We start from the raw sequence: 12,670 nt of genomic DNA on the forward strand, positions 1-12,670 counted from the left end.
AGGTCTGCCTCATTGTTTTCTGTTGTGAAAAATATTATTTGTTATTTAACTGAAATGTTATTCTTGTCAAATTTTATTTCCTCCTAACTATAAGCTTCCTTCTGGATATCAGAGTAGTTAGCAAAAACTTTCCCCCATGTCTATTCTACACGTGATAGTCTAAAATTTTATTTTATTTTTCCTCGTTTTCATTCTCTGATCAGCTTAGGAATATATTCAGTCCAATTTTTCTCTTTCTCACAGGATTTAATATAGTAACTTAAACCAATTTATTTTTCAAAATTCTAAATCTATTGCCTTTTAAAACATGCTATTTTTGGTGCTATTTATGATTTCTCAACATAATAGCAGTTGAAAAATAAATGTATTATTCATTTCTATTTTAAGATTTAATAGAAGTACATTTAAATCATCCTCATTATTCTTTTATGTAGCCTTTTAGAGCACTGGACTTTGAAATTTCGAGTACTTGTCTATACAATGATTAGCTAAGTCGGTATCGTATGGGTTAATTTTGAAGTATACCTTTTAAAAATTAAACATTTTATGTTCATGATGAGAATGTGAAAACTGGAAACATTTTCCGTATTCTGGTACTTCTAGAAATGTTTCTTTTGAGTCTTAGATTCTTTTCATTGTTTCTTGCTTTCATTAGGGCCTCGCATCACAACATTACATGACACTTCCAAAGGTAAACTTGAGTGGGTAGGTGGAGCTTCCACCTCAAAGACAGAGGCCACAGGCTTTGACAAGTGCTTACAGGGTGCCTGCCCGTCCAACCGGTATTCCTCCGGCACCTAGTAACCACAGCCCAAACCAGGAGTCTGGCACTTCTCCCACGATGGGTGTTCCCGTCCCTTTTGCTGAAAGTTAAAGCGCAGCTGCCGCTCAGAGTGCCTCGGTCGAAGGGGTGCAGGGAGAGGGCGAGGCAGTGCCGTGCAGGGGTGTCGTGTTTCCAGGAATGGATTGTCTATTTCTCTGTTTGCCTGAAGTTTTGTAAATTAAGTTTTCTTTGAATGCCTTGTTCTAGGCATGAACCTTATGGACAGCAGTATCCAGGCCAAGGTCCTCCCTCGGGACAGCCGCCATATGGAGGGCACCAGCCGGGCCTGTACCCACAGCAGCCGGTGAGTTGGCGAGTGGGCGTGGGGCTCTGTGTTCTCCGATTCTCTCCTGGAGGCTGAAACTCAAACTTGTATTACTTCTGAAGGTTTTAAGGAAGTATAACAAAAATGTTTAGCATTTATTGAACATTCAGAATGTAGTTAGTGCTAGGAAGTACTCTTGGAATGTTGAAGTCACTAAATTAAAAATAGCTCTTTGAATCCTGAAACAAATATAACATGTTACAAGAAGTTAAGTGTATCCATCCTTATAAATAATAAGTCCAAGTTAGAGCTAAGTATATTTTAAACATGTGTTCATTGTGTATACTATTATATCAAAAGTCATTTTAGAACAGAAATTCGTCAATGTTTTAAAGAGACTATGTATATAAAGCAACTTAAAATATTACATACTAACAGTGAAAGTTAATTGGCTATTTAAAAATGAGATATGACTGTATGTTTTGATAGATTGATACTGGTTCTCCATTGCAGCTCAGAGAGATTGAGTTGTGCAAGATCTGCACCTTGCAGTTGTGAACACTGTTGCAGAGAATTGCACTTCATGGTGTGGCTTTCCAGACATATAGGACTTTGCTGTTTCGAAACAACTTTTAGGGCTGAGACCTCTTGCAAAATAGAGGGGTTTTTTGTTTTTGTTTTTAGAATTTTTATACGACATAGCAGCTTTTAACTATTTATTTAAGTTTGCTAGACTGTATAGGTACACTGAATTGTAGTATTAAATCAACTGATCTTGAACAATTTTCAAGAACTCTATTGAAAACCTCAGCATCTCACTGCCTCCCATCAGGTTCCACCTCCCTGATTAAGTGCTGTCCCTCAGAGCATCCCCCAGAGGACAGGTTAGTAGCCAGTGTTGTGCTGGCCCTATCAGAGCCGGGACCAGCAGGCTTCCATGGGCGAGTCTTGACCTGGACAAGCCAGAAGTCAGAGCAGGAAGCGCTGGGTGGATGTGAGGTGGCACAGTCCAGGCCTAGGAGCTGAGTCCTCTTGGGGGCTTTTCTGCAAAGTGAGGCCTAAGAAATCCGTGTAAACCAGGACCTTTCAGGCTGGCCCTGGAATCCTCGGTGCACTCCTGTGGGATTGATCCTTCTGCCTCCTGATGTGATCTGAGTGTAGCTCCAAGCCCCTGTCCACTGTGTGCCTGTGTGGTAGTCACAGCGCCATACTGTCCCAGTATCGCAGCCAGACGACTGGAGACTTGTTTTTTTCCCACGATGTTTCAAGCATAGGAAAACAAACCTAGGAAGCCCTCTTCTGAGTGTGCGACATGATGTTGTATAATACTGAAATACAGTCCATAAATTGTTCTCAGTTGTTACAGGAGCTTCCCATTTTCATTTTGAAGTGAACATTCTGCCAGGTAATAACTATTTTGCACAATGTAAGTATGTGTGATTATACCTGTAAGAGCACATCAGTATGATTTGTCTTTATGTGGATTTCAGAATTACAAACGCCATATGGACGGCATGTATGGGCCTCCAGCCAAGCGCCATGAGGGAGACATGTACGGCATGCAGTACGGCAACCAGCAGCAGGAGATGTACAACCAGTACGGAAGCTCCTACTCGGGGCCCGACCGGAGGCCTGTCCAGGCACAGTACCCCTACCCCTACAGCAGAGAGCGGGCGCAGGCCCCGGGGCAGGTGCAGGCGCACGGGGTCCCGCCGCAGGTGATGGGTGGCCCGATGCAGTCGTCCTCTGGTGAAGGGCCTCAGCAGAACATGTGGGCGGCCCGCAATGACATGCCTTACCCTTACCAGAACAGGCAGGGCCCCGGCGGCCCTGCGCAGGCCCCTCCTTATCCAGGCATGAGCCGCACGGACGATCTGATGGTGCCTGACCAGAGGATAAATCATGAGAGCCCGTGGCCTTCTCACGTCAGCCAGCGTCAGCCTTATATGTCGTCGTCAGCCTCCATGCAGCCCATCACGCGCCCGCCGCAGCCGGCCTACCAAACGCCACCGTCACTGCCAAATCACATCTCCAGGGCGCCCAGCCCAGCGTCCTTCCAGCGCTCCCTGGAGAACCGCATGTCTCCAAGCAAGTCTCCCTTCCTGCCCTCTATGAAGATGCAGAAGGTCATGCCCACAGTCCCCACATCCCAGGTCACTGGGCCACCCCCCCAGCCGCCCCCCATCAGAAGGGAGATCACCTTTCCTCCCGGCTCAGTGGAAGCATCCCAGCCAGTCTTGAAACAAAGGCGAAAGATTACCTCAAAAGATATCGGTAAGAATTCCAAAGGTTTTGTCCCTGGAATGAATTCCAATTGCGGTGTAGAATTTTAATTTCAGTTTAGATGTAGGTCCTGATAAACTCAAAGGGATGAAGTTGTGACTAGAAATTATCAGGACTTATTTTTATATAGGAGCAATAGTTGGAAGCTGCTAATCTGAATTGAGAAATACTGCCAGAGGAGAACTTGGATTAAAATGGTAGTTTTCCGTGACTTGTGTGTGAGGTGAGGGAATCTCAGTGATTACATACTATGTCTGGGGCTTAAAAATTCAACCCTAACCAGGCCACTTAATCTCTGCCATATGTGCCTAACAGACCCACTGTAAGGCTAATGAAATGCTAAAGGTGACCTGAGAAAATCTGAAAGCAAGCCACTCTGTCATTTGGTAACAACATACAGTGAATTTCCCTGGGAAAAAGTGGAAGCCTGGACGTGACATGTAGATTGGTAGATGACAGGACATAGAATATGCTGTGCTCTGGTGTAGAGAACTGATGTCATCCGTAGGTACTGGTAGACGTGGGCCAAGGAACTATGTCAGCTGAATGCTGATGTTGCTTGTTCACTCTGCATGGGGTGTTCTGAATACTAATCAGAGATCTGGATTATCTGGAAATACACACAGGTTCTCCACATTATTTTGGAAATACTTTTAACAGAGCAAGGAAAATAATAAATCTTGGTTATGTAAGAAAAAAATTTTCAAAAATCTCAAAATCCCTTGACTTAAAATCATTTGCAGTGTTTAGAAAATTAAAGATATTAAATTAACGATATTAAAGATGTTTGTGGTCCATTGGACATTAAGGACATATATAGAGAGATAACAAAAGCAAGGAGTTTTTTATATATGAGAGGTAGTGGGGGAGAAAGGCATAGGCAGACATTGAGCACCATTCTATAGAGGAAAAAATATATATACGTAGATGCGTATATTTGTGGGTTATATCTAAAATTTTTAAAAAAAATTCTTTGTGCATGTTACACAGTATTTGTCTTCACCCTAGGGAAATTTGTGTTCCTTAAGAAGAAAGTTTGACTTTTCTGTTATAAAAGTATATGTGCCTAGCTTGGAAAATTTGAACAACAGAAAAGATTAAAATAAAGGTGGAAAAGCCCCGCTGCCCTCCCCGACACAAGACCATGACTGGCGCCTGGAGAGCCCCTCCCGGCCGGTGGGGTTGCAGCGGGGGCTGCCGGGGGGGCAGGGTCTCTCCGCCACCTCGAGCTCACGCCCGCTGGGCCGCCAGGCTTCCAGGGGTGGCTTCCTTTGAAAATTCAGATACGGATGGGTCTATTCTCCCAGCCCCATCTTACGGCAAATCTCACAGACTTTTTATCTGATCCTCTGTTTTCTTTAGTAGCAGGGACAGGGAAAACGACAAAAAAGACAGCCCTTCTAATTCCCGTTCCTTGGCCCTGAGCACAGTCTTGAAAAATCTGAACCATCAAAGTGCTAATATTTGTCAACAGCGTGTTCTGAGGGCAGGAGCACAGAAATAGGAGAAAACAGCATGGGAAAATCAAGACTTTATATCTGAGGATGTGCTATTTTGGAACTAAATTTTGCTTTTATATTCCGCATCCTTGGCAGCCTTCCAAAGACACCACCTTGAGACATTTGTGATTGGAGAAGGCAAAAGAAGACAGATACCCCTTTTTTTGTTTGTTTGTTTGTTTATTTGACTCAGTTATTAAAAAATCTGATACATCATTTCAGGCTCCTGGGTGACTAAAAGAAAGAAACCAGAGATGAGAAAGGACCATTCGTGCTCAGCCACTCCCACGTCTACAAGCACTTTTGGCTCATATTTAACCAACAAAGCAAAAAGATCTTAACAAAAGTTTCTTAGTACAGCTTATCACCTCCATTTAAAATGTGCAAATAATCATGTTTAACTGTTCCCTTAGAGCATTTGTTTAAAATTAGTATTTAACTCAACAGTCTCCGTTTTTCTTACTCTTTTGTTACTTTCTATTCTTTCGTGCATAGTTAATATTAATTAGATCTTTGTTCTTCCCCATTTTCAGTTACTCCTGAGGCGTGGCGTGTGATGATGTCCCTGAAATCAGGTCTTTTGGCTGAGAGTACGTGGGCTTTGGACACGATTAATATTCTTCTGTATGACGATAGCACTGTTGCTACTTTCAATCTCTCCCAGGTAAGCCAACACCAGTCCAACTAAGGACCAAGTTAGAATATTAGAAAATTAACCAGTGCATACTTACACTTGAACTAATGCCCAATTTACTAGCTACTGCCTAACATTGTTAGTCATTTGTTATAAACCTACCTTTAATCAGTGTGTAGTTGTCTGGGATAATATTCAGTTTAATCTGTAGTCCATATACACACACACCCCTATATTTCTCATAAGAACGCATTGACTGTGTGTGTATGTGTGCATGATGTAGATAATAGTAAAGTTAAATTGTTGTTTAGAATGAATATTGGCAGGCCGATGGAAATTAATCAAAATGTTAGCACAAAGTGATGACTGTAGTCAGTGTTGGAAATGCAGTTGGTTGCAGTGGGATGTTACCCTGCTTTCCAAGAGGACTTGACATCTTTCTTTTAATTAAAAAGCAATTTAAAGTTAAAAATGTTTTATATAAAATATATAGAAGTAGAGAGAACAGTTTTAATGTACCCTTCGATCAGCTAAAATAGTTATGAACTCATGGCCACACTTGTTTCTCGGTCTGCTCTCTACCGTTCCTGACTCTCAGGATTATTTTGAAGCGGACATTGAAAAGCCTACCACTGCTTCTAATGAGCTTGAAAGTCTCCTTTGTTCAGAGCTAGGCTTAAAGTAGCTTCCAGCATAATAGCTAGAAGAGAAAAGAACTGAAGTTTATGAAAAATGCCCAAGAGTCAACTGGGCTATAGGCTTTTAAATAAATATTTAGAAATAAAAATGAGAAAAGATTATTTTCCTACCGCATATGAACAACTCTCTACTTTCAGTGGAAAAAGCTAAAACATCTAATTTCCTTGCTTTTATTGAAATAAGACAAGAATCTCCCACTTTTTCTTTTCTCTCATTTAAGTCTTCAATATAGCCCAGAAAAGTAATTTTTCAATTGACAGAAAGTATATTAATAAGGTCATAAATATTGCATGAGGTCTGTTTTAGCAAAAAATAAGTATTAAAAAAATTTATACTGCATTTGCGAGAGTAATTAACTTTCATTCTTATGTTAGGTAAACTTGTTGTTTACACATTTTCATAACCAGAATTGCTTTATTAACTTTCTCTTTTTCCCTGGGAAAGTAAGAGTGAAAATCCACTTGAAGCATAGAACTTTCGACACCCTAAAAGCATGGACTTTATGGTTGGGGCTTGGGCTTTGCCTCCTTAATATTTGCTCTAAGCCCACTTTTGTGTCCTCTGACAGTAGGAGATGAAAGTATAGCCAATTTGCATGATGTCCCCACGGGGGAATCCTTTTTATTATTTATTGTTCATAGGCCCTGAGTATGGTGAGTGTGTGTTGGGGGACGGGCCTGGCAGTGGCTAATCACGGAGTATATTGGATATGTCTTGGTATAAACATTTGCTTAAAGGAGACCAAAGTCGTTCTCCTAGGCAGTGGTTCTTGCATAGTGGCTTTCGTCTTTCAGCTAGAGTTGTGAGTAACTGAAATGTAAAATTGTATTTTGTGAAACATTCTAATTCATTTATCAGGGGCTGAATTGATTTGTTTTTAATTTTCAGCATTCATGAGCTACTACATTGCTGAAATTATCTTCTCCAAAAGATATATAGGAAACATAAATTAGGGTAACCTAGGGCACCTGAGACAAAAATAACCATAAAATCCTAAGAATAATAACCATAAAAATCCTGGCACGGAAGTCTCAGATAAATAATAGACGAAAACAGAGTCACTTTGGGCAAAAGAGTCTATAAAATCCACATTCCCGCTCTTCTAATAATGAGTGCATTGTGTCTAAATCAGAAAGAAAAAGGAAAAGAACAGCAAAGCACCCCCTCACTGGCAACAGTAGAAATATGAAAATGAAAAGAAAGTTTTCATGTTAGTTGTGTAAGAAAGTAAGCAGCAAATAAGAAACATGCTAGATGTTGGTTTAGTTAATAATGTAAAATTCAGGAAGTTAGTTCTGACTGATAAGTAGTTTATCTTTCATGGCCCAGCCAGAAAGGAATGAAAACCTGTGTGACGATAATTATAAAAACGTGTTGCCAGCTCTCAGGGTGTTTGCCTTCTCAGTCATATCTGATGTCGTGACCTTGCACCTGTTCTCTCTCTCTCCTCCTCTTCTCCAGCTGTCTGGATTTCTTGAACTCTTAGTCGAGTACTTTAGAAAATGCCTGATTGACATTTTTGGAATTCTCATGGAATACGAAGTGGGAGACCCCAGCCAAAAAGCACTTGACCACAACGCAGCGAGGAACGATGACAACCAGTCTCTGGCAGACGATTCTGGGAAAGAGGAAGAAGATGCTGAATGTATTGATGAGGAGGAGGAGGACGACGAGGAGGACGAGGAAGAAGACAGCGAGAAGGCAGAAGCCGAAGATAAGAGCAGTACTGCTCTGCCCGTGCCGGACGCCACTACAGACCCACAGGAGAAGCCTAAGCAAGCCAGCAAGTTTGACAAGCTGCCAATAAAGATAGTCAAAAAGAACAACCTGTTTGTTGTTGACCGATCTGACAAGCTGGGCCGCGTGCAGGAGTTCAGCAGTGGACTTCTGCATTGGCAGCTTGGTGGGGGTGACACCACGGAGCACATCCAGACTCACTTTGAGAGCAAGATGGAGATTCCTCCTCGCAGGCGCCCACCTCCCCCTTTAAGCTCCACAGGCAGAAAGAAAGAGCAGGAAGGCAAAGGGGATTCTGAAGAGCAGCAGGAGAAAAGCATCATAGCGACCATCGATGACGTCCTGTCTGCTCGGCCAGGGGCGCTGCCCGAAGACGCAAACCCTGGGCCCCAAACCGAAAGCAGTAAGTTTCCCTTCGGTATACAACAAGCCAAAAGTCACCGGAACATCAAGCTGCTGGAGGACGAGCCCAGGAGCCGAGACGAGACTCCTCTGTGCACGATCGCGCACTGGCAGGACTCGCTGGCTAAGCGCTGCATCTGTGTGTCCAATATCGTCCGTAGCTTGTCCTTTGTGCCTGGCAATGATGCCGAAATGTCCAAACATCCAGGCTTGGTGCTGATCCTGGGGAAGCTGATTCTTCTTCACCACGAGCATCCAGAGAGAAAACGAGCACCGCAGACCTATGAGAAAGAGGAGGACGGGGACAAGGGGGTGGCCTGCAGCAAGGACGAGTGGTGGTGGGACTGCCTCGAGGTCTTGAGGGATAACACGTTGGTCACGTTAGCCAACATTTCTGGGCAGCTAGACTTGTCTGCTTACACGGAAAGCATCTGCTTGCCAATTTTGGATGGCTTGCTGCACTGGATGGTGTGCCCATCTGCAGAGGCACAAGACCCCTTTCCAACTGTGGGACCCAACTCGGTCCTGTCGCCTCAGAGACTTGTGCTGGAGACCCTCTGTAAACTCAGTATCCAGGACAACAATGTGGACCTGATCTTGGCCACTCCTCCATTTAGTCGTCAGGAGAAATTCTATGCTACGTTAGTTAGGTACGTTGGGGATCGCAAAAACCCAGTCTGTCGAGAAATGTCCATGGCGCTTTTATCGAACCTTGCCCAAGGGGATGCGCTAGCAGCAAGGGCAATTGCTGTGCAGAAAGGAAGCATTGGAAACTTGATAAGCTTCCTGGAGGATGGGGTCACGATGGCCCAGTACCAGCAGAGCCAGCATAACCTCATGCACATGCAGCCCCCGCCTCTGGAACCACCTAGCGTAGACATGATGTGCAGGGCGGCCAAGGCTTTGCTGGCCATGGCCAGAGTGGACGAAAACCGCTCTGAATTCCTTTTGCACGAGGGCCGGTTGCTGGATATCTCGATATCAGCTGTCCTGAACTCCCTGGTTGCATCTGTCATCTGTGACGTACTGTTTCAGATTGGGCAGTTATGACATAAGTGACAAGGCAAGCATGTGTGAGTGAAGATAGAGGGTCACATATAACTGGCTGTTTTCTGTTCTTGTTTATCCAGCGTAGGAAGAAGGAAAAGAAAATCTTTGCTCCTCTGCCCCATTCACTATTTACCAATTGGGAATTAAAGAAATAATTAATTTGAACAGTTATGAAATTAATATTTGCTGTCTGTGTGTATAAGTACATCCTTTGGGGTTTTTTTATTTCTTTTTTTTTTTAACCAAAGTTGCTGTCTAGTGCATTCAAAGGTCACTTTTTGTTTTTCACAGATTTTCTTTTTAATGTTCTTTTCCATGTTGATTGCATTTTTTGGGGGAAGCGAATTGACTTTAAAGAAAAAAGTTGCAGCTAAAGATGCTAAGATGGGAAAATCTCACCACACTGAGGCAAAAGGGTGAAAAATTATCAATTTCCTATGCGTTTGATTCTTCAGAGAATGAAAAAAAAAAAAAACTGTATCCCATCACCCAAAGCTCTGTGCAATAGAAATTTCTAGAAATATAAGTAGGGGCTCAAGGAGGTGTGTCAGTCAGTAGTCAAAACTATGAAATGATACTGGTTTCTCCACAGGAAAATGGTTACATTAGGCTAGGAGCAAAAACAATGTTTTTTTTAAGTTAAGATTGAAAATACATACCTGACAACGATCAACGGAAATTGCTTCCTCACCACTACCGTCACGTCTGCTGTCCGGCGTTTGACCTTCCACATGACAGTTCTTCACAATTCCTTTCATCATTTTTTAAATATTTTTTTTACTGCCTATGGGCTGTGATGTATATAGAAGTTGTACATTAAACATACCCTCATTTTTTTCTTTTCTTTTTTTTTTTTTTAGTACAAAGTTTTTAGTTTCTTTTTCATGATGTGGTAACTACGAAGTGATGGTAGATTTAAATAATTTTTTATTTTTATTTTATATATTTTTTCATTAGGGCCATATCTCCAAAAAAAAAAAAAAAGAAAGAAAAAATACAAAAAACAAAAACAAACAAAAAAACAAAAAAAAAAGAGGGTAATGTACAAGTTTCTGTATGTATAAAGTCATGCTCTATTTCGGGAGAGCGGCTGATCACAGTTTGCTTCATGAATCAAGGTGTGGAAATGGTTGCATATGGATTGATTTAGAAAATGGTTCCCAGTACAGACAAAAAAGAGAAAATGAAAAAAATACAACAAAAAGGAAGAAACACAACTTCAAAGATTTTTCAGTGACGAGAATCCACATTTGTATTTCAAGATAATGTAGTTTAAAAAAAAAAAAAAGAAAAAAACTTGATGTAAATTCCTCCTTTTCCTCTGGCTTAATGAATATCATTTATTCAGTATAAAATCTTTATATGTTCCACATGTTAAGAATAAATGTACATTAAATCTTGTTAAGCACTGTGATGGGTGTTCTTGAATACTGTTCTAGTTTCCTTCAAGTGGTTTCATAGTAACCAAGTTATTTACAAGAAATAGGTGAATACAGCTGTGTACTCACATTATAATACCCTACGTTTGGAAGAGACCGTTAGGGGTTACTATACTTTAGAGTGGGGAGCAACAGTTTGATTTTCTCAAATTATTTAGCTAATTAGTCTTTTTTGAAGCAATTAACTCTAATAACATTGAGGTATGATAATTTTCACTATATATGGGATATGGCTGCCAACCCACTTGAGGTGAGATCTCAAAAGCTTACTGGCCTGAAAATGTAACATTCTGCCTTTTACTAACTCCATCTTAATTTTAATCAAAGTTCAATCTATTCCATGTTTCTTCTGTGTGCCTCAAAGTTTTGCATTTAGTTTACTCCACCATGTATAATATTTATATTGTGCAATGTTAAAGAGAATATGTTATATTGTATGTGGTGTACATAGTGCAAAGTGATTATTTCTATTTCAGGGCATATTATTATTCTCATATTCCTTCCTACCTGGTGCACAGTAGCTTTTTAATACTAGTTACTTCTAATTGAAACTTTTTCTTCCTGGGTCATTGACTGTTATTGTGTAACAATCAATTCTTTGAAACTGCTGCACAATTACGCTGTTAGTGGACCCCCCCTGATTCTGACTCTACCTCTTCTCACCCCTCTTCAGACACAGCACACTCGGAATCCCCAGCCCTCGGCCATCCCCATTGTCCTGTTCGCATCCCTCCCAGTAACACATGGACGAGTTAGAAAAGAACATGTAGTTACAAAGTGTCACAAGGAACGAAGTAATTTTTTCTGCAAGCAGCCTCTCATCTATCAACTCCCACACTACTTAGTAAAACAGTCTCCTTACAAAACAATGCAGCCAAATACATGTTGAATTAAAAAACCATTTATAATTCTACTTTAAATACATCTGCTTGCTAAGAACAGAGTTTAGTGCTCCAAGCTTAAAATATGAAAATTTGTAAGAGGGAATTCAATATTATTCTAATTTCTCTCTTACAGAATATGAATAAAAGGTGTATACAATATCTAATTCTTTTGTCTATCAAAAGAGTAAAATCTTTACAAAAGATTGTTGTCATCATGGTTCGAGTTGTAACTGATACCCAGAATCTGACCATTGAGCAACAAGTTTTTATATGCAGATATGCAATTCAGTCTCTAGAATAATCCAGGAAGACTATAGCATCCTTTCTACATTCTCACCCCAGAATCAAGACTTACAGAAGCCCATGAAGAATTTACAGCCTGCTTGAGATCATCTTGCCTATAAACTGAGTTATTGCTTTGTCCTAAAAATTAGTTGGTTTTTTTTCTATGAGGCTTTTCAGAAATTTACAGGATGCCCATACTTTAAATGTGTACCAAAAAAGATAAAAATAAAGGTGCAAAGAAAGTTTAGTATTTTGGAATGGTGCTATAAAGTTGAATCTGTTGGTATTTGAGTGAATTTTTTTAATGTCACATAAGAGATACTGGGTGGCATCTGCTCAGCAGTAGCTATTCAGAATGTTTTGTTTGAGGTTGAGAATGATACAGAATCAGTTTTTCCTGATGAAGGTGCCTATTCAAAGACTAGTTAAGCTGTGTTTTTAAAGTTATAACAGAATGATTTTTTTAAGGGGATGTGGGCAGTCTTATACAATGTAAGCTATTAACTACCTCTTTTATGAAAAGAAAATAGATAGCCTTTGCCCTGAAATCCATCCATTTAAAAACTGTTGGAAATCTTTCATTTCCTATCAAACCACATGTACCAGTTCCTACATCTGTTCACCTACAAGGAAGCAAAGTATTACAAATGAACACAAAATGGACAGTCCA

At 40.8% G+C, this 12,670-nt stretch overlaps 1 protein-coding gene across 3 annotated transcripts in view; it reads left to right on the forward strand.

The window, feature by feature from the left end:
• Window positions 1-12,276, forward strand: part of ARID1B (AT-rich interaction domain 1B) — a 399,113-nt gene extending 386,837 nt beyond the window's left edge. For all 3 annotated transcript variants that reach the window (XM_069489032.1, XM_069489033.1, XM_069489034.1), the window contains 4 exons: window positions 1,031-1,127; window positions 2,579-3,362; window positions 5,404-5,534; window positions 7,665-12,276. In XM_069489032.1, the coding sequence (XP_069345133.1) occupies window positions 1,031-1,127; window positions 2,579-3,362; window positions 5,404-5,534; window positions 7,665-9,392 (2,740 nt within the window). In that variant the 3' untranslated portion in view covers window positions 9,393-12,276. The remainder of the gene's footprint in view (window positions 1-1,030; window positions 1,128-2,578; window positions 3,363-5,403; window positions 5,535-7,664) is intronic.
• The last annotated feature ends 394 nt before the right edge of the window (window positions 12,277-12,670 follow it).

This window comes from Eulemur rufifrons, chromosome 15 (assembly GCF_041146395.1).
Source record: "Eulemur rufifrons isolate Redbay chromosome 15, OSU_ERuf_1, whole genome shotgun sequence".
NCBI classification, from domain to species: Eukaryota; Metazoa; Chordata; class Mammalia; order Primates; family Lemuridae; genus Eulemur; species Eulemur rufifrons.